Source organism: Typopeltis vanoorti, chromosome 26 (genome assembly GCF_054136105.1).
Source record: "Typopeltis vanoorti isolate ZY-2024b chromosome 26, IOZ_Tvanoo_1.0, whole genome shotgun sequence".
In the NCBI taxonomy this organism is placed as follows: domain Eukaryota; kingdom Metazoa; phylum Arthropoda; class Arachnida; order Uropygi; family Thelyphonidae; genus Typopeltis; species Typopeltis vanoorti.
The window spans coordinates 15,619,010-15,641,463 of NC_143574.1; the positions used below are offsets into that span (position 1 = coordinate 15,619,010).

The 22,454-nt window shown below is 35.5% G+C and overlaps 1 protein-coding gene across 1 annotated transcript in view; it reads right to left on the reverse strand.

Moving 5' to 3' along the window:
• Nucleotides 1-15,186, reverse strand: part of LOC150092354 (beta-catenin-like protein 1) — a 162,824-nt gene extending 147,638 nt beyond the window's left edge. Inside the window, exon 1 of the mRNA XM_090414879.1 lies at nt 15,020-15,186. Coding sequence (XP_090271005.1) covers nt 15,020-15,049 — 30 coding nt within the window. The 5' untranslated portion in view covers nt 15,050-15,186. The remainder of the gene's footprint in view (nt 1-15,019) is intronic.
• Between the last annotated feature and the right edge of the window lie 7,268 nt (nt 15,187-22,454).

The following is a 22,454-nucleotide window of genomic DNA, read 5'->3' on the forward strand; positions in this document are numbered from 1 at the left end:
TGATATCATGTTTAATACCACTTTCCTTCATAATGTTATCCATATAGATACTGAATAACAGTGGGGATAATGTACATCCTTGTCTCACACCAGATTTAACATTAAACCATCCTTCAATTCTAACTGCTGACTTACAACTCAAATAAAGACTTACAACTGCTTGATATAATGCCCCATTGACACCATATAACTGTAGCGTATTGAATAGCTTCTCTCTTGGCACCTTGTCATATGCCTTTTCCAAATCGGCAAAACTTAAATACAGGTCTTTGTTATATTCCCATGCTTTCTCGACTATTTGTCATAAAGTGAAGATCTGATCCTGACAGCCTCTATTTGGCCTGAATCCAGCTTGTTCTTCACCAAGCTTTCCTTCCACAATTCTTCTCAACCGTTTCTCGAGTATACTTGCATATATCTTACCAGGAACACTCGGTAGGGATATACCTCTGTAATTCTCACATTCAGTTTTATTTCCCTTTTTATATATGGGTACTATGAGAGCTCTACTCCAATCATCTGGAATTCGTCCCTCTGTCCAGGCATTCTGAACTATGCAGTGCAGCCACTGTAAGACTTTTATACCACCATACTTCAGCATTTCTGGTCGAAATGCTGAAGTATGTGTATGAAGTATGAAGAAAATTTCTCATTATTTTCCTTTCAAAAATCCTTAACCTATTCTCTTCTTTTTTGGAGTAAAGTCCATGATTTACATCCATTATTACTGGTCTAATAATCAATTTATAAATTTTTAGTTTAGAATTCTTATCCACAACTTCACTACCCAATAATCCTTTATGCATGTGAAAGCATTTATTTCCAACTATTATTCTATTATTTATTTCTTCTGCTATGTTATTCATTATTGTTATTTGTGATCCTAGATATTTAAAATGATTTACTGATTCAAACTTATAGCCATCTATACTACATTTAGAGATTATTCTGTTTCCATTTCTTCCAGAATACAATGATGAAAGGCCACAAAACCACAGTGGTGATTGAATCTCAAATTATCTGCTCGCAGAAAGAGGAGTGTTACTCTGAATCAGCTTATCATATCTGCTTCCAAAGTCCATAAAAGGTGTCAATAATGTGGTCTGTATGATAGGCAACTTGTAGTTTGTGTGCCCTGTCCCCACACCACAGAAGAAAACGTGAAATAGGCCAGGCTCCATGTCAACTGGACCAAGACCAATGGGGGTTAGTACAGTTTACAGAGGAGTCCTAATTTGCTCTATAAAGTGATACCAGACATGCTCTAATATGGAGATAACCAGAGATACTTATGGTGGAGATAGTATGATGGTTTGGGGAGGCAACTGTATGTGCTTCCTTCCTAGTGGTACTATGAATGCTGCAACTTTTAGATACAAAGTCCTGGACCTTTATGTTCAACCATATGCAGGTTGATAGGGGAGATATTTATCCCACAAAATGATAATGCTCATCCTTACTGAGCAAAGCTCATGAGTTATATCTTCAAGAACAAGCTATCATATGCATGGAATGGCCAGCCAGGTCTCATGACCTTTTAATCCTATTGAACATGTCTGGTTAGAGCAATTCTAGGTAGATACGGTGCTGCTCTCAATCCCCCCACCACCACCACAATACCTTGAGGGACTTAGAGAGCTTTGCAAGAGCAATGGTTTATATTATCAACTGAGCTCCTGGATACCATTATAAACAGTATGAAACATTTGTGAGGAGTGACCACATTCCTTATTGAGGCACTTTGACAATCTCATTTTGACCTCTTCTTTTTGACCAGTCTACTTGTATCCATTTGTTACTGAATTAAATTACATATTTACAAATTCTGTGGGTGTTATGTTTCTTTTACATCTCATACTGCATTTCACGAAATTAAATAAAAATTCACACAGTTTGAGCTATCGTGATTTTTATCTTTGCTCCTTAATTTACGGAAACCAGTATATAAATTCCAAATGTCCAACCTTAAAATACTGCTCTCACATCTGCAGTGGTCGCAAAAACCTCCCTCATAATGCTAGATTGTATCCAGAAGAAAGCCAGTTGTGTAACACATGATCCTTCTCTCCATAACAAAACAGTCTCCACTGTTCCTCCACTTCCCTCTAATCATGCATGAACATAAGCAGCTCTATAATAATCATTGGTGTGCAAAGCTGCCATTATTGTACAGTATGATGCCTTCATGCTACAGTAATGCAAGGCATCTGTAACAAATGGCCAACCTTAACTGTTCCAGAATCAGAGTAGCATTTTTCACTCTGATTATCAACCTAGTAACGAAAGGAACAGAAAGCATATCCTTATGATCTCAAACACCACTGCCATGATTTTCTTTGTCTGAAATCAGAAACATGATGAAGATAATGGCATTGCTTTGCATTTTTAAAAGGAAATAAAGTTGATTCAGTACACTTCTACCAATTGATAATGAATAGTAGACCACATGGTAAATCAGAAATCATATGCATAAATCAAATCACATTGTACATCTCTATATATGATTGATTTCCAGTCATCCTACAAATCATACTGGCCAAATGTATTCAAACCACTCCATGTTTTATAGTGTGATAATCCGTTACTGAAAAAACAACAACAACTTGTATTTGTCTGTGAAAATTGCATGTGTTCTCCACTGCATGTCTTGTGGAAGAGATTGGTTAGTTATTTGGAATTACAGCCAGTGTTTGTTAATTGTGCATGCTCTTTTGGTCAGTCTGCCCATTTACAAGATAAAAAAACTGACAGTCTGGGAAGGAAGGCAATCACTTACGTAAAAAGTGTTTATTTGTAGAATTTTTGTCTTTGTTTCAAAACGATTTTCAATACATTATAGGATGATAACCAAAAATAAAAAAATAAAAAGAAAGAACAATTAAATTGAAAGAATATGATGTTATATTCATTTTCGACTGCAGGAGAATAACTATATCTGCATTAATAGATATCAAGAAATTAAAATAAAAATAAAATAGTTAATGAAATATTTTTAAATTTAAACAATTAAACAATTATAATTTTATAAAACACATGAATGGTGAGCATTAACATAATTTCCCAAAATTGAGAAAGTTTAAGGCAATCATTTTTGTGAAGGTTGGGATTGTGAATGTATGCTTCAAGCTTTCTCTGTGCAGTCTTTCCAGAAGAAAATAGCTTTTGTGTAATACTTTGGTATTGTTCCACTGAATTCTGTGTTTTGTAGATTAGGCATGGCTTGCTAAAATGGATTTTAGCTCTGATAATAGACAGTTCCTTGTTTAGAAGAGAATCAAATGAACATATTTTATGAGCTCTGTCATAGAGATTTGACCACACCATATTTCTGGCACCGGTGATGATGTGAATTAGAATCAATGTATTTGCCAGTATGAATTGGTTTTCTATATACTGGAAACTGTAGACCGCTATTTGGTTAATGCAGAATGAGGACACACTCAAAAAAGGAAGACAGTTATCTTCTACTTCTAGATTAAATTTGATTTTTGGGTTTGCTGAATTAATTTTCTCAAGAAATTTCATGAAGATCAGACAAAGAGGAGGTCCATAGAGCAGAAACATCACCAACTTATCTGTATCAAATCAATGGTTTAGGTGAAAAAATGTCAAGAATATGTTGTTTAAAATGTTCCAGAAAGTAATCAGAGTAGGAGGAATGGGAGACCCCCTCCATAGCTGTTACCTCTATCTGCTTGTATACTTTGTTCTGACAAATGGAGTATTCTGAATTAATAACAAAGTCAAATACAAGAACAAAAATGGATTATTATGACAACCAAAACAGGCTCTAGGGTTTTTCATCTTCCCAAGCAAGCAAATTAGCTCACCCCCTTTTCTGATGACTTTTTGCTTTTTTTTTTTTTTTGATTAAATTTTTTTTTAAAAATATGAAAATTTGTCTTTCATGATAGAAAAATTCTTACTAATGCAGTTATTTTAATATAATCACAATACTGGAGAATAAAAAAAAAAATGATATATATACAACAGAATGGGACCCTTGTAAGCATCCATTCCACTAAAAAGCTAGCCACTCCACGTGATCAGCAAAATTTTAACAACTGAACTATTTAACCTGCATGCATCTGAATGTACTCTCTTATATACAAGTTCACAGCAAATAACAGGTCTGGACAGGATCATCTTTAACAATTGACTAATAAGACTTACGTCATCATCATGTGCATAAAGGATTTAGGCCTGTTCCGGCCTTAGAAGTCATCGTTGAATCGTTTAAGAGGACGTCCTGGTTTTCTTTTTCCTAATGGCTTGTACTTTAAGGCTTGTTTTGGTAATCTTTCTGTTTTCATTCTTTGAACGTGTTCCATCCATTTATGTTTATATTTTTTAATTTTTTCTATTACTAGTTCATGATTTAATTCTTTCATAATTTCTTCATTTCTTTTGTGATCAAATTGGGTATGCTTTGCAGTTTTTCCTCATAAACTTCATTTCTGCTGTTGTTAATCTTTGTTTGTCTTTTTGTTTTATTGTCCAGATTTTGCTTCCATACATTAAGACAGGTTACTGAAAGAAATTATTACTGAAAGAAAACTATCTGTAAGAAAGAATGTTTATTCATGTTATCATAAATAGAATTTAGCTTGATGTAGTTTATCATCATCATGCATATCAAGGATTTAGGCCTAGCATGGCCTGTTCCGGCCTTAGAAGTCATCGTTGAATCGTTTAAGAGGACGTCCTGGTTTTCTTTAAATATTTAAATTTTAAATATTTCTTTCATTATATTATCCCAGATCTTCAGCTAACCAGATCTTTGATCTTTAACCAGAACCACTGTATCATCCCAGATCTTCAGATGACTTATGTGCTGGTTAGAATTAAAGATTTAATGGAATAAAAACAGCACAAATAAATAATCAAACGTTTCAGTAATCCTATATTTCGTGTCACTCAGACATTGTCAGGGAAGCAATATTAAAATTGTAAAAACATACACCAAAATGCAAAAGATAACATTAAAATCCCAAAAGAAAACATTAAATGGGCTTCTTAAAAATGTCGCATCTTGGCCTCTTGAAATAGTTAAACTGAAACCACTTAGTCATCCCCCCCCACACACATTAACAAAAATTCTTAAACCCAATAATCCTCTACATCCAATAGTAGATATAACTGATTTCCTCCTCTTTTGAGTTATCCAAACATACAACTAAATCCTTAACGTTGCTTACAATTCGTTAATCATTTCATATTAAAAATTCCCCACTTTTCAAATCTTTAATCCGAAATTTAATTTTATATATCATATCATGGCAAAATTTTGATGTCAATGTCACCATTCTTTTTACCAATGTCCCTCTTTCTGACACATTAAATTTACTAAAATTTACTAAAAAATGTTTTCTACCTGATATCATTGATCTTTTTAGTTTTACCACTGATTCTGCCTACTTCATATAATAAATTTAGTTTAATCCTTTATCCAAGTGTGAGCAAACAAAGTTTGCACCTGAAAGTATCTTCAGGACTGGGGTAAGGTGGTACAACACCAGGACGACTCCTTGCAAAGGTGGAGAAAGCTACCAACACTCTTATATCAGTATTTCCCATAATGCAAAACACATCTCCTTGCAGATATGTCTAATGCTATGCATTAAGGGAAGGGACACTACCCAGACTAGTTTCGACCTTTATTGAGGTCTCTTCAGTGGGAGCCAGGTCCAAGTGGAGATACCAGCCAGAAGCATTAGCAAGGTCATCTCTACCTATAGGAGTTGTCAAATGGTGTGCCACCTTTTTAATAAATTACTCTGGATTTAGAGAAAGATGTTGAAAGTTTATTTTTCACGTGGTTTGAATATAATAAATTTAGTTTAATCCTTTATTCAAGTGTGAGCAAACAAAGTTTGTGCCTGAAAGTATCTTCAGGACTGGGGTAAGGTGGTGCAACACCAGGACGACTCCTTGCAAAGGTGGAGCAAGATACCAACACTCCTATCTCAGTATCTCCCATAATGCAAAACACATCTCCTTGCGGATATGTCTAATGCTATGCATTAAGGGAAGGGCCACCACCCAGACTAGTTTCGACCTTTACTGAGGTCTCTTCGGTGGGAGCCAGGCCCAAGTGGAGATACCAGCCAGAAGCATTAGCAAGGTCATCTCTACCTATAGGTAGAGATGACCATTATGACTATAGCATTAGACATATCCGCAAGGAGATGTGTTTTGCATTATGGGAAATACTGAGATAGGTGTTGGTAGCTTGCTCCACCTTTGCAAGGAGTCGTCCTGGTGTTGCACTACCTTACCCCAGTCCTGAAGATACTTTCAGGCGCAAACTTTGTTTGCTCACACTTGGATAAAGGATTAAACTACATTTATTATATTCTAGCCAAGTGAAAAATAAACTTTCAACATCTGCCTACTTCACTTGGAAAGATAGCATTTACAAACAGATTATGGGCACAGCCATGGATTCTCTCCCTCTAGCCAATTATTATATGGAGCATTTTGCAAACATGCTCTTGATACTGCTATCCTCAACTCTACCTGGCTAAAGTACATTTCAGATGTGTTCTCAACTTGGCCACATAACTCAGACACTCCTTCCTTCTCCATCTCAATACACATCACCCCCAGAATCCAGTTTATTATAGAAAAAAATAATAGCCAGTAGGTTGTATTAAACGTCCCAAGATTTAGAAAACCTAATTCTTAAGCCTCCCCATTGGGGTCGGCCCTCATAAGTCTAGGCTTCCAGTCTAATATTTTCCAGGCATTGTTTTGTGCATGTTTTTATAATTTTAATACTGTTTCCTTGACAATGTCTCAGTGACTGAGATGAAATATAATCTGATGACCCATTCTTAAAACACTGTGAACTGGATACTGGAATCAAAAATTGGAATCAAAAATGCAGACTTCACAGATCATCAACTTTACAATATGATGACACTATCAGGAAGGAAATAGGTCTTGATCAGCTAAATGCCCACATAAACAAAGAACCTCTATTTTCCAGTCCTTTACCTCCAAATACCTCCATAAATCTGAACCAAACTTTGTACAAAAAAAAAAAAAAAAAGAATCAAAAGAAATGCTCAAAGAAAAAGGCGAAAATACTATCAACCTTCTTTCATCCTCCAAACACGTTATTTGTTATACCGATGGATCGTCAGAGACCAATATGATTAATGGAGGCACTGGTGTTTTCCTTTTACTCCCAAAAGGTGAAAAACTTTCAATAAAAGTTGAATCTGGGAGAATTTATTCCAATTTTACCAGCAAACTTTACGCAATAAATAAAGGACTTGAAGCCTACTTAAATTTATCATCTTAACAATCTGAGGGAATTATAATTTACAGTGACTCAAGATCAGCTATGGAGGCAATCAAAAATGGCAATACCAAGCTCACATAAGACATCCATATATTCTTAAATCAACTAAAGTGTTTAGGAAAAAGTTGCATTTTACTCCTGCTTGTAGACATTGATTACAATGAAGCAGCTGATAAATTAGCAAAAGAGGCCAGAGAACTCAACCAAGAAACCAACATGATAACTCTTGCTGATGGTAACGCACTAGCAAAAGTTTAACTAATTCCACTGAAATCAGTGATACAACATAAAATTCCCGAAATCAATGCTGACAGAAAGACCACCACCATGATAGCAAGACTACGAACAGGACATTATAGAGGAATGAAGTATCAACACAGATGATACTTCAGAAACATATACTTCGAGAACATATAGAAACTGCAACAACTGCCCCAATACTGAATTGACACCCACTCGCATCTTTATTCATTTTAGAAATTATGGACTTTACAACCGTGTTATAAATAACTCTTTTAATATCCTGACGTTTTGATCTTCATATTAAGATCATCATCTGGAGTATATACAAATATACAGGAAAAGCTAAGTTACATTACATACAGTAATGTAACTATAGAAATGTAACTTGTGATCAATTCATAAACAATGAATTGATCACAAGTTATTCTACTGGCATGACCTCTAGTGAAAAAAAAAAATTAATTATTTATAAACTACATCAAGCTAATGATAGGTAGAGACACATCAAGGTAGAGATGACCTGCAAATGCTTCTGCCTGGTATCTCCACCTGGGCCTGGCTCCCACTGAAGAGACCTCAATAAAGGTCGAAACTAGTCTGGGTAGTGGCCCTTCCCTTAATGCATAACATTAGACATATCCGCAAGGAGATGTGTTTTGCATTAGAGGAGATACTGAGATAGGAGTGTTGGTAGCTTTCTCCACCTTTACAACGAGTTGCCCTGGTGTTGTACCACCTTACCCCAGTCCTGAAGATACTTTCAGGCGCAAACTTTGTTTGCTCACACTTGGATAAAGGATTAAACTAATTTTATTATACATCAAGCTAAATTCTATTTATGATAACATGAATAAACATTCTTTCTTACAGATAGTTCTCTTTCAGTAACAATGATGTCCTATTTTTTAGCATTACAACTGTTATTTTTGACTTAGGATCCTGGATTTTCTACAGTCCTGTTTATAGTTGCTCTTAGAGAGGAAGGCTCCGTGGGTCACATATATGCCTTCCGTATGTTTGGAATTTCTAGACCATCATTATTGTTCAGATTGGGGTGGTTGGTAATAATCTCACAGGCTTCCTTAAATTTGCGTTCATACCATGTTTTGGTGTGATGTAGACAACTAGTGCTTTTCCAGAAGGCACAGCCATGGGCTCGCCGTTATCCCCCCGCCCCTATTGCTAACTTTTATATGGAACATTTTGAGCAACTTGCTTTAGGTTCCTCTCCATTAAAACCCAAAGTCTGGCTTAGATACGTTGACGATGTTTTCGTGATTTGGTCCCATGGCTGCCAGACACTAGACACATTCCTTAGCCACCTAAACAAACAACACAAGAGCATACAGCTCACAATTGAGATTGAGAAATAGAACACACTTCCGTTTCTAGATACACTTGTCATACGACTTCCTTCTGGCAATCTTTCCTTCACTGTTTACTAGAAACCAACACATACTGGCCAATATGTACACATAAACTCCTACCGCCACCCAACACAAAAACTAGGTGTCATTAATACTCTAAAAAACAGGGCTCTAAAGATCTGCTCCAGTGAACAGGCACTGAAAGACAAATTTAAAGTTATCAGCAATACTTTTCAAAAAAATGAGTACAGCCAAAACACAATTAACAAAATTCTCTACAAGACCTCAATAAAAAACAAAGACAAACCAGACTACAATAAAACTATAACCATTCCTTACATTAAAGGGACATCATGTTTTGATGTGTCTATATCACATCGAAACATGGCATGAACGCGATAAACAGAATACTACAAAAATACAACCTCAAAGCCATCTTTAAGCCTCCTACAAAACTAAAAAGCTTACTCAACTCATCCAAAGACCCACTCCCTCCGCTGGCCCACCCTGGAGTATACCATATTTATTGAACCTGTAACATACCATATATAGGTGAAACAGGATGTACAATTCCTATCAGACAAAAAGAACATAAACGACACATTAAATATAATAAATATGGTGAAGCTGGCCTATCTGATCATGCCCTGAACACCTTACATAGAATTGACTGGAAAAGCACTAGTTGTCTATATCACATCAAAACATGGCATGAACGCAAATTTAAGGAAGCCTGTGAGATTAATTACCAACTACCCCAATCTCAACAATAATGATGGTCTAAAAATCCCAAACATATGTAAGCATATATTCAACCCACAGAACCTTCCTCTCTAAGAGCAACTATAAACAGGACTGTAGAAAATCCAGGATCCTAAGTCAAAAATAATAATTGTAATGCTAAAAATAGAACATCATTGTTACTGAAAGAAAACTATCTGTAAGAAAGAATGTTTATTCATGTTATCATAAATAGAATTTAGCTTAATGTAGTTTATCATCATCGTTCATCATGCATATCAAGGATTTAGGCCTAGCATGGCCTGTTCCGGCCTTAGAAGTCATCGTTGAATCGTTTAAGAGGACGTCCTGGTTTTCTTTTTCCTAATGGCTTGTACTTTAAGGCTTGTTTTGGTAATCTTTCTGTTTTCATTCTTTGAACGTGTTCCATCCATTTATGTTTATATTTTTTAATTTTTTCTATTACTGGTTCTTGGTTTAATTCTTTCATAATATCTTCGTTTCTTTTGTGATCAAATTGGGTATGCTTTGCAGTTTTTCTCATAAACTTCATTTCTGCTGTTGTTAATCTTTGTTCGTCTTTTTGTTCTATTGTCCAGATTTTGCTTCCATATATTAAGACAGGTAGGACTAATGTATTGTATACTTTTAGTGTGGTTTGTTTTTGAACTAAGTTTGGTTTAAGTATAGAGTTAATTACACCAGTTATTTTTAAATATTTTGCAATTTTTACATTTATATCTTCTTCATTTTCATATGTGATCATACATCCTAGGAAGTTAAATGAATTCACCTGTTCTAAGATCTTGTTATCTATTACTATTTTAGTTCTTGCTGGATCTTGTCCTTTAAAGTCCATAGTTTTGACTTTTCTGTTGATATTATCATACCATAATCTTTGGATATCTCATTTAGATCTAAAATAGCTTTCTGTAAGTTATCTTCAGAATTTGTAATTATTATTTGGTTGTCGGCAAAGAGGAGAGTGTTTAAGTTTACTGTAGAAGAAAGTTTAATTCCTTGATGTAAATTTTTATTCCAATTTATTATTATTTCATTTAAGTAGATATTAAAAAGAGTTGCTGAGAGGGGACATCCCTGTCAGACCTCTTGGTTTATCTCTCTCGTATATGATAGCTCGTGATTTAATCTTATTTGTATTTGATTATTTTCATATATACTTGTGATAGCTTTTAGGATATTACTTGGTATTTGTCTTTCTTTTAATATGTTAAATAATATGTTTCTTTTAACTTTGTCAAATGCTTTTTCAAAGTCAATAAATGCAATATGTGTTTCTAAATTGTATTTTCTTCTTTTCTCTATTATTAATTTTAGGCAAAAGGCCAGTTCTATATGATCGTCCTTTTCTAAATCCATTCTGTACTTCTAAAATAAAGTTTTCGGAATATTTCATTAGTTTGCTATTTAAGATTCTGCTATATATTTTGTAACAGGAATTTAGTATACTGATACCTCTATCCTGATACCTTGAAGAGCCATCAAGCAGGATAAGGAAAAGTTCTATACTAATAAATGTGAAGAAATAGAGTTCCAGATGAGAAGGCATAATTATAAAAGGATGTTTTATTTAGTTCGTGACTTAAAGCACAAGTTCAAGCCTAAATTGAATGTCATCAAAGACAGGAATGGATCATTACTAACAGAAGAGTTGGAAATCAAAAACAGATGGAAAGAATACTGTGAGGAACTGTACAGCAGAGTGGATAAAGAAAATGTGGAGTCCTCCCACCAAGAAAATTTTGATTTGGAACCTTCTCCACTTAGGCATGAAGTTGAAAGAGCAGTTAAGCAGCTAAACAGCAATAAGACCCCAGGTGCAGATGAAATCCCAGCAGAGTTAATTAAGGCCGCAGGAGATGGAGGAATAAGAGTGTTTCATAGATTGATTACAAGGATATGGGAGACAGGATCATGGCCTCGAGACTGGAAGAAGTCAGTTTTCATACCACTACACAAGAAAGGTGATATGAAGGCATGCAAGAATTATAGAACTATTAGTTTGATATCTCATGCAAGCAAAATTTTATTAAAGATCATGCTAAATAGGATTGAGGCCAAAGTTGAGGCAGAGATGCCCGAGGAACAAGCAGGTTTTAGGAAAGGTAGGGGCACCAGAGATCAGATCCTTTGCCTTAGACAGATCATAGAAAAATATAAAGAATTCAGACTCCCTCTGGAAATGTGTTTCTTAGACTACTCTAAAGCTTTTGACTGTGTTGAGCATGTGAAACTGTGGGAAGTAATGAAACGAATGGGTTTTCCTCAACACACCATCAGGTTGATAGCCAACTTACATAAGGAGCAAGAAGCCACAGTAAGAACAGGTGTTGGATTGACTGACTGGCTTCAAGTTGGAAAAGGAGTTAGATAAGGATGTTTACTTTCTCCTCACTTGTTTAGTATATATGCAGAGGACATCATGCATGAAGCATTGGATGAGCTCAGGACAGGAATTAGGATAGGAGGTAGATTGATCAGTAATCTGAAGTATGCTGATGATACAGTACTCCTTTGTAATGACATGGAAGAACTAGGACTAATTCTTGACAAAGTTAACAAGATCAGTAATAACAGAGGACTTCAACTCAATTCTAGCAAGACAAAGATGATGGTTCTCAAAGGAAAAACAAACAGAGAAGCTCTTGAGAAACAAGTGTGTACCTTAATGGAGAAAGAATTGAGGAAGTCAGCAAGTTTGAGTACCTGGGATCCATTATTAATGTGAAGAATTGCTGTTCAGAAGATGACAGAAAAAGGTTAGGAATGGCTAAAACAACAGTCAGAGACCTGTTTAAAATCTGGAAGGATGGATCTATCTCCATGGGAACAAAGTTGAGGATTTTGGATGCAGTTGTTTTTCCAACAGCGACTTATGGATGTGAGACTTGGAACCTAAAGAAGTCAGATAAGAAATGGATATCTGCTTTTGAGATGTGGTGTTACAGAAGGCTGTTGAGGATATCATATGCTGAAAGGCATACAAATGAATGGGTGTTAGAAAAGATTAGTAGAACTTTAAGGCTCCTTAAGGATACTGACAGAAGAAAATTAAACTATTTTGGACACATAGAAAGGATGGAAGGAGGACTTCTCAGAACAGTAATAGAAGGTAAAGTTCCTGGAAAAAGAGGCAGGGGTAGACCATCAATTGGATGGATGGCATGTGTGGAGTGACTGATCTTCAGAGAGTTGAGGCTGCCAGAAGGGCAAGCAACAGGACTACATGGCGAGGCCTAGTGTGGAACATCATCGAGCATCGGAGTGACCATACGGCATCTGTAGATGCCCAGTGAACACAGACAGACAGACAGATACCTCTATATAGTTTATAGGTCATCTCTATTACTTTTTTTAAAGATAGGAATCACAATTGCTATTTTCCATTCTATTGGGGGGGATACCAGTTGAATAAATTTTATTTAAAAATAATAAGAGTCTTTCTTTGAATCTAGTTCCTGCATATTTATATAGTTCTGAACCTAGCTTATCTTCTCCAGGTGATTTTCCGTTTCTTGTTTCTTTCAGGCTGATTTCTAATTCGTCTTTAGTTATTTCCTTTTCATTTTCATTAATTGTTTGCCAATTATCATTTTTAATATATTTGTCTGTCCACAATTCTGTGTAGTAATTTAGAAATTCTTCTAATTTCAATTCAGTGTTTAATTTTGTTTTCTTTGGTATCTGCATTTAAGTGTTTCAAAATTTTATATACATTGGGTCTTATTTTATATAAATCATGTTCTAAATTAGAAACAAATTTGTTCCATGATTCTGTATGGCTTTTTCTGACTTCTCTTTTTGCTATGGCTCTTATTCTTTTATATTCTATTTCATCTTCTAATCTTTTACTGCTTAACCATTTGTGATAGGCTTCTTTTTTCTTTTGATTATTTTTTTCATTGTATCATCCCAGATCTTCAGTTTTTTTACTTTTATTGAATTTTTTGGTCTTTCCTAAGCTTTCATTTGCTGCTGCATTTAGTATCGTTTTTATATTAAGCCATTCTATTTCTATTTCTTCATTTTGTTTTATTTTGTCTAGATATTGGTTAATTTTTTGTTCATATAGCCATTGTACATTTGTGTCATTCAATAGTCTAGTTTTATAAACAAATGTTTCAATTTTTCTTTCTGTTCTTGTTACTTGTAGCCATTTAGGTGGTAATCTTAATTTTATTTTAACAAGGAAGTGGTCACTGCTTATTTCATATCCTCTGTGAACTCTAACATCTAGTGAATAATTTGATGTCTTTTCATTTAGTATAAAGTAATCTAATATTGATTTCCATCCTCTTGCTGCCCAAGTATATTTATGTAGAAGGAATTCATTATTTTTAGGTTATTATAAACTACAAAGTCAATCAATTTTTTACCATTCCTGTTTAGAGTATGTTTTCCATGTATTCCTATATTATTATTAATTTTCGTGTTTCCAATTCTTGCATTTAAGTCTCCTGCTAAAATTATGTAATCATTTTTATTTATGTTATTATATATGTTTTGTAGCTGATTATAAAATTCAATATTATCTTGTTCTCTTCCCTCTTCTAGGGCATATAAACCAATTACTGTTAAATAGCCTCTATCTGTTTTTATTCTAGCTTCTATTATTCTTTCATTCCATAATTTATAATGTTTTAACTGTTTTGAAAGGGAGTTATGAATCCAAATCATGACTCTTGCTTGTGCTCTTTGGTCTCTGTCAACTCCACTGTATATCACATTAAAATTTTCAGTTCTCATAGTTCCTTTTAATTTCTTTTTTTGTTTCAGTGATTACTGCTATTTTAAAATTTCTTTCATGTAGAGAATGTAGTTTATAAATAATTAATTTTTTTTTTCACTAGAGGTCATGCCAGTAGAATAACTTGTGATCAATTCATTGTTTCTCTAGCTTACTGTATGTAATGTAACTTAGCTTGTCTTCTTCATATGTCTTCTTGTCTTATCTTGATATGGAGATCGAAACGTCGGGATATTAAAAGAGTTATTTATAACACGGTTGTAAAGTCCATAATTTCTAAAATGAATGCTGATCACCATGTAACACTAAAAGAAAGGGCTCACATCTTTACCAGCCTTGCAAGAAATAGATCCTAATCCTAAACAACAGCTCAGCTCTATACAAACAAAATCATCGACATAGCCAAAGCAGTTCAAGTAGCACAGGAAACATCTAAGACTCTTCAAAGGACAAGACGATTGGGATCGGGGAGAAGGGGAAAGGAAAGATACTGTGGGATGTCCACGCACTTAATTCTGATTTCTGTAATATTAAATTAACATTAGAATCTGAGGATCACAGATAGCTCTCTGATGTAAACAAATACTTTACCTTATAACTTAAAAGTTCACCGACATCCATTACGGTTTTAGTTAATATCAACTTCCTTGAGTTGCATTTAATAGCAAGCAACTCACACTAATAAAATAACTACATCCTTTAATCCCGATCCAAAATACATTTAAACTAAATTGAAACGAGAAGACACATATCGCTAATTCAAATGACGCGAAACGCCACCTCTTAAAAATCATTATAGGTAACGTCTACACAAGCTTCCGATGTTGGGCGAATTATTATTATTATTATTATTATTATTATAAAAAACCTCCATGAATATTTAAGTTAACTATATTTTTTATATATATTCAATAATACTGTATTTCTTATGTTCATCCTAAGCCCGCCGAACAGGTACAAAACAAATTTAAAACGAGAAATAAAGCTGAATGTCAGAATTACACAGAAATTTCCCTACTCAGTGCTCTAGGTAAGGTTTATTGAAGAATACTTAAGAAGACGTAAAGGAAAATTGTGGGAGAAAACTTTGAGAATAACCAGAAGAGTTTTGCGAAATCTAAATTTTCAAAATCACATTTTCACTCTGTAGCAAATAGTGAAGAAATCAAAAAAAGTTAAGAAGGATTTATATTCATGTAGAAGCAAAAAAACGCACAACTTGACGAAATGGATCTTAAGCCATAATATTTAATTAAACTTAAATACTGTATTGATTTTTAATATAGAATCACGTAGGAATTATATAAAAATTGCATAAGTAAAACCGTTATTAAGTTTCGTTAGGAATCACATATGAAAAGAAGACAAGCAAAGGCCTACCCTACATTTATGCACACTTTGCTCTCTCTCTCTCTCTCTCTCTCTCTCACACACACACACACACACACACACACACACACACACACACACACACACACACACACACACACACACACACACACACACAAACACACACACACACACAGAGGCCGTCTTCATTCAGTTGTTTCCTGCTATGTTTATAATAATATCATCTCTCCCACTCCTCCCTTGCACTCTTTGGGAAACCAAACTGTCCGAAGGAATTGCTATCAGGTAAATGAATAGTCATTTCCACTTTAAATGTTTGACTTTTAGAAGAACATCAGCGATTTTTGTGAACTGCTTAATGTCAGATATTTTTTGCCTTCTGTGCATTTTTAGTTCCTAAAATTAAATTATATTAAAATTTTATAAATGTTCTAATATTTGTACATTTAGTTCAGATGCAGGTTCAACAATCCTGATTTAAAAATAAAAAATAAATAAATAAAATAATATTTCAGAAGGTCTGTATGTCTCAGTAGAAGTGATACTATTTATCCTCGGTGCTAGGCCGCCTGAAGATTCACTTAAGTTCAAGTCTACTTACAAACTGGAGAAACTTTTTCTAAGCCTTTCTTCGACCGGTAGCAGAGTTAATCGATCATTGGCAAGCGAAAGCGGCTTTTTTTCCCCTACTAGAAACCCGGGTTTTTCATCTGTAAACTCAAGAAAAGCGATGCTAAAACACACACTATGTCAGACAAGCACATCTCCTGCTGCAGTTAGGCACCAAAAGATGGAAGAACTTACGAGTCTTGTCATCAGTTGCCGCTTAAGATTAGTGGTAGTCTTGGGCCAGCTATCTTTGATTAGCTATTTTACTCAGTCTCCAAAAGATTGGGTTAAAAAAAGGCCTCGTTTACTTCCTATAAGGAAATAAAGAAACCTTAGTTGTTTTTTTATTATTCATTTCATAATTGCCTGTTTAGCTCAATGGAAGTGCAGAAGAATAATAGTCCTTAGGAGTTCACTTCCCATCAACTAAGAAAATCATCAATCATTTGTAATACCTCTAGATAACTGAACAGGAGGAACTTTGTGTGTGTGTGTGTGTGTGTGTGTATGAGAGAGAGAGAGAGAGAGAGAGAGAGAGAATCTCTAAAAAGATTCAACAAAATCATTTAAAATACAATTTCTGGAAGAAGTGAAAATTAAGAACTCCTATTATCTAATTAAACATCATTGTGCTAAAATGATTTTAAAAAAATCAACTAACGCCTTTTATTCCCGTATAGGGAGAACGCGGAGCCGTTTTAGCCCTATCTAACTTTTGGAGACTGATGGGAAAGTTTATTCTCCACCAGCAGAAAATCAGATATTGCTAGCCCAAAACTTCCACTAATTACACACATCATCTACTGAAGAAAGGAGAGAGACAAGTGTCACCATCTCGTGTTCTCTAATACTAACACAATATATATATATATATATATATATATATATATATACGGGTCAGGTTCATATATATATATATATTGTGTTAGTATGTATTGTGACGGGTCAGGTTCACGTCCCGTTCAATTTTCCATGACCGTTTTGCATAAATGTGGCTGAATTTTGTTGATACAGCGCTCAGTTTCCTCCTTTAAGGCGTGGGTGGTCGTGGGCTTGTTGGCATAAACCTTAGACTTCATAAAACCCCAAAGAAAAAAAGTCCAACGGCGTTAAGTCACATGATCTGGGCGGCCAATTCTGATCACCAAAACGGGAAATTACACGACCAGGAAATGACTCATGCAGTAATTGAATTGTTTCTCGGGCTGTATGGCATGTGGCACCGTCTTGTTGAAACCACATGTCGTCCACATCCATATCTTGCAATTTAGGCACAAAAAACTGGATTATCATGTCGCGATAGCGAGCACCATTAACTGTTACTGCCTTACCAGCCGCATTTTCGAAGAAGAATGGACCGATGATGCCTCCAGCCCAAAATCCGCACCAAACAGTGACACGTTGTGGATGTATTTATTTCTCAACGATCACTCGTGAATTTTCTGAACCCCAAATGCGACGATTTTGTCGATTAACGAAGCCATCAAGATTAAAATAAGCCTCATCACTGAAGATGATTTTGTTCGAAAAATAAGCATCCACTTTTTGTTCCATAATCCATTCAACGAACTCTCTTCGCTGTGTATAATAATGCTTTAATAACCCTGAACTGTCACGCTGTTTTTTTTTTTTTCTCGTTGGCAACACTTTACTGCACAAATGGCGCTAAATTTAAATCTTGCGTGAATTTTGGGACACCCTGTATATAATAAATTGTATATAGTAAATTATATCGTTATAAAAATAATTTAGAAATGTAACACGTTTATTTTAAAATATTCTTAATATACAACAGTGTAGCTACACGTAACTGCGTACACAATCATGTTAAGACTTGACGAAACGTGTCTTAACTGTATTAGCATGTGGTGTTTTTAAAAGCGGGGCTTGTTGCTCTCACTCCCACAGTTAATTATCACTTCAATTGTCAACTTTTGTCACCCTTCACCCATTATTTTATTAAAAATAGTACAGCAACGAATTAACTGGCTTATATAGCGTTTTCAGCGTCTGTAGCTGTCAGTATAGTCCCATCAGTGAGGTGAGGAACCTTTATCTGGTCATTTCGACTAAAGGCCTGTTCCGTTGGACGAAACTTTGGTTTTTCGCCCAACAGAACAGGCAAACTGGCCCCGTGAACATACTCATGAATTACAGTCATGAATACGTCCCAGGCATATGCCGGTCCCGAGCCCGCATAAAATTGGGGGATTGAGGAAAGCAATGGTGAGCTACCCTTTAAAAATATCACCGACACCAAGAATACTTTGTGGGCAATGCCTACAAAGTCACCTAGGGTCGAAAAGGAATGAAAGAGAAAATCAGATATAAATCGTTGGATTTCAAACCAACATTTTCAGAGCATGATATATGTCACGGATAACACATGAAAATAAGTAGTAAAACAACTCAAATTGTAATGATCAAAATATCAAAAATCCTAATTTGGTATCCTTGAATTTTGTAAAACAGAAGTATTAGACCCATGAAGGGGTTGATTTTAGGTTAACAGTCTCCCAAATTTTTGACAAAATAATGCAGCCATAGTTGCTCAGGTGAGGTGAGGGGAATGTTCATAGCTGTGGCTGACCCTAAAAATCATCTTTCTGACATCTAATACCTCTATATAGCACATTAGTTTTCTTCCATCTAATCTATTAGAATGGATATAAGTATATTGAAAATGCACTGGGTATTCTGTACACAAATTCTAGGGGCATTAGAAATAAAAAGAATTAGTTCATTGACCCAGTCTCTTCAAAGGGTATTGTCATCAGTGAAGTTTGGTTAACTGGGGATTGAGAGATTGGATAGTGCAAAGTAAGGATAGGAAAATGGGGTGGTAGCGGAGTGTTACACTTCTAAGAGTTGTGTGAATTCTCAAGATAAAGAATCACGGTGGAATTAACACTAATGGCTTTGAGGTTATATGATGTGAGATGGTGTATCCTATAATTTTATAAGACAATAGATTTAGTGAAATTGCTGTAGACCAAGGAGTATAGATGGTTGAGATTAGAAAGTAATGCTCAGGCAAATCATTGGCAAATTCAGTGCTAGTGATCATTATGGAGAACTTCAACTATATTAATATAAACTGGGAGGGGCAGGCAGTACGGTATTAAGGGATCTGAATGTTCGGATTTCTTGAAGGACAATTGTCTCAGATAGCAGGTGGCAGGGGAACATGAGGACCTATGATTCTGGATTTGATCATGGTATCAGAAGATCTGATTATGACAGAGATATCATACAGCTGACGAAAGAATCCATAAAGTCCTAACTTGGAAGATAAATTGGCATTGCAAAAAGCAAGTTATCCGGAATTATAAGGTAGATAACTATCAGACTTAGGAACAGCTTGGAGCAGGTTAGAATGAATCAAAGAATTTGAAGGATGAGAGGTCTGTAGTGCATGGGAGTATTTTAGAAAAAATTTTGATAGCAACGACAGATTATATACCTTCAGCTAAGCTAACGCCTATTTTCATTCCCATATAGGGAGTAGGCAAGGCCGTTTTCGTCCTATCTAACTTTTTGGACACTGAGTGGGTAGTTCAATCTCCACTGGTACTCCATCAGAGATAGCTGGCCCAAGGCTATCACAAATTAAGTAGCACGCAGTGAAAAGAGGGCCCAACCAGTGTCGCCATTTCGTGATCCCTAATCATCACACAATATATTTAATGTATGAAATAGTATGGGTTCTACGGTTCATTTTCTTGAGTTCACGGAAGAAAAATCCGTGTTTCCACGAGAAAAAACCCGCTTTCCCGTGCCAAAGGTCACTAACTCCGGAACAGGCCGAAAAAAGGCTTAGAAAAATTTCCTTTAGTCACCGACTAGATTTGAAACTAAGTCTTCCTTCAAGCGGCCAGGCGCTGTGGTATGCAAACCCCACATCCATTAAGCTATACCGTCAGTGAAGAAGATAAAGCAATTTGAAGTCAAATGGATGAGAACAGAAATTAAAGATGAAAAAGAGATTATGCAAGAAATAGAGAAGAGAGAGAGATGATAAATTGTTGCATGAGGATTATAAAGCTGAGGCTTGGAAAGTGACAAGTGTTCTAAGGAGATAAAAATTAGAATCCAAGAGAAGACAAGTGCTGCAATGTAAGGAGAATCCCAAGGAGTCTTTCCTTTATATGGCGAGCAGAAGGAAAAATGATTGCAGACAGATTACGTTGCTGGATATTAATGGAACTCTGCTGACCAATGCAGATTACATAGTTGATCTATTTAATTATCACTTTATTAGGGTGTTTCATCCAGCAGGCTTTATTCCTAGAGCGATAGTGCGTAGTGAAGAGAGGCGAATGAAAATATGAATATACTAAATGTCAATAAATGTCTGGTTCCCAAGATGGAATTTCACGTATTTTAATGGAACGTGCTATGGAACTGACTGTGTCATTAACTGGACTGTTTAATGAAAGCTTTGAAACAGCACACGTTCCTTGAGAGTGGAAAGATGGCAGGATAGCATAAAGTTAATGGTAGAATGCAGGTATCGAGCTAGCATATAACAGCAGCAGGCTTCTTGCCAAGAGAGAGGAGTGGTGAAGGGAGGTGATTGAGACATACTGAATATGATAATGTCAATAAAGGCATGGTAACTAGATGGAATTCACGTGTTTTAATGGAATGTACTATGGAACTGACTGCCATTAACAGGGATGGTTAATGAAAACTATGCAATGGCATACGTTACTGGAGAGTGGAAGGATGGCAGGCTAGTACTGTCGTATAAAGGTGGTGGTAGATTGGGGGTATCAAGCTATAGGACTGTTTATATTTCTTCTGTAGTTGTTGGGAAAATTGGCAAGAACATTTGCAGAAGGAAAAAATTCATCTTTCATCAGGACAATGAACCTGCCCACAAAGGTGCTTTGGCAATGGGAAAATTAAGGGATCTGCACTATGAATTGTTGGAACACCCACCCCAGATTTGGCTCCCGGACTTCTGTTTCTTCCCAAAACTAAAACCCTTCCTCGCTGGTCAGCGTTTTTCTTCTAATCAAGGTAGAGGGGTATTTTGCAGATCTTATTGAGAACCGCTACAGGGACCTGATAATGGCACTGGAGTATCCCTGGAATAAATGTAGTAGTTTTAAGGGAGATTATTTTGAAAAATAGAAATAATTTTGAAATTATAAATTCGTTTTTTCATTGTTAGGCCAATAACTTTTCAGATCATCCTCTTATGTGCAAAACTTGAGAAAGGGCACCATATTTAAGAATATTTATTCTGCCAACTGTTCACTTTTTTCTGCTCATATAGACACCTGTCCAGATGTGATACACATACACACACACATATTTAATTTAACTAATTTAGAAAATGAGATGTTTCAGTTATTAAATATGCCACCGTAGCGCAATTGGAAGAATGACGGTACATTGCACCCTTCGATTGGAATAGGCCTAAGTTCGATTCTCGTCGCGACGGGAGGAATCTTTATCTGGACGATTTCAATCGAAGCTGAGTTAGCTGATCTCATACGGAGGTAGCAGGGTTTTTCCTCCCGGAAACTCGGGTTTTTCATCCCGCATGCAGACAAATCGGCCCTTCAGAACACACGCAATTTACAGACAAAAAATACTAGTTGTGGTAGTGGTGGAGGTGGGCAGTAGATGGCGTTGATGGAGATGATTCGTAGTAGAGGTTCGGTGTAGTGGTTGAGACAGTTGTAGGTGTCCTCCCACGATGAGTCTTCGGACTCCTTGGAGGTGTCACGAATAATAATAATAATAAATACACTTGTATTTCGAAAATGATTCCCCCTTTCCTGCATAGGAAAGATATGTTAAAGAAAATCATAATAAATAATTAAAAATATATTCATGTTTACACAAGAATAATGATTAATTTGCCAAATATTTCTGAATATTACAGACCATCTTCAGTGGCTACATAGGAATAGTTTTAAAAAACAAGGTGGAATACGAACAATTGATCATTCACACATAGAACGAACCACGTGATGTCATATTGCTAAGTATTAGAAGAGTAAACATTTTTAAAGTTATAATTAAAGTCATTAATTCAGAAATTCATGTAATA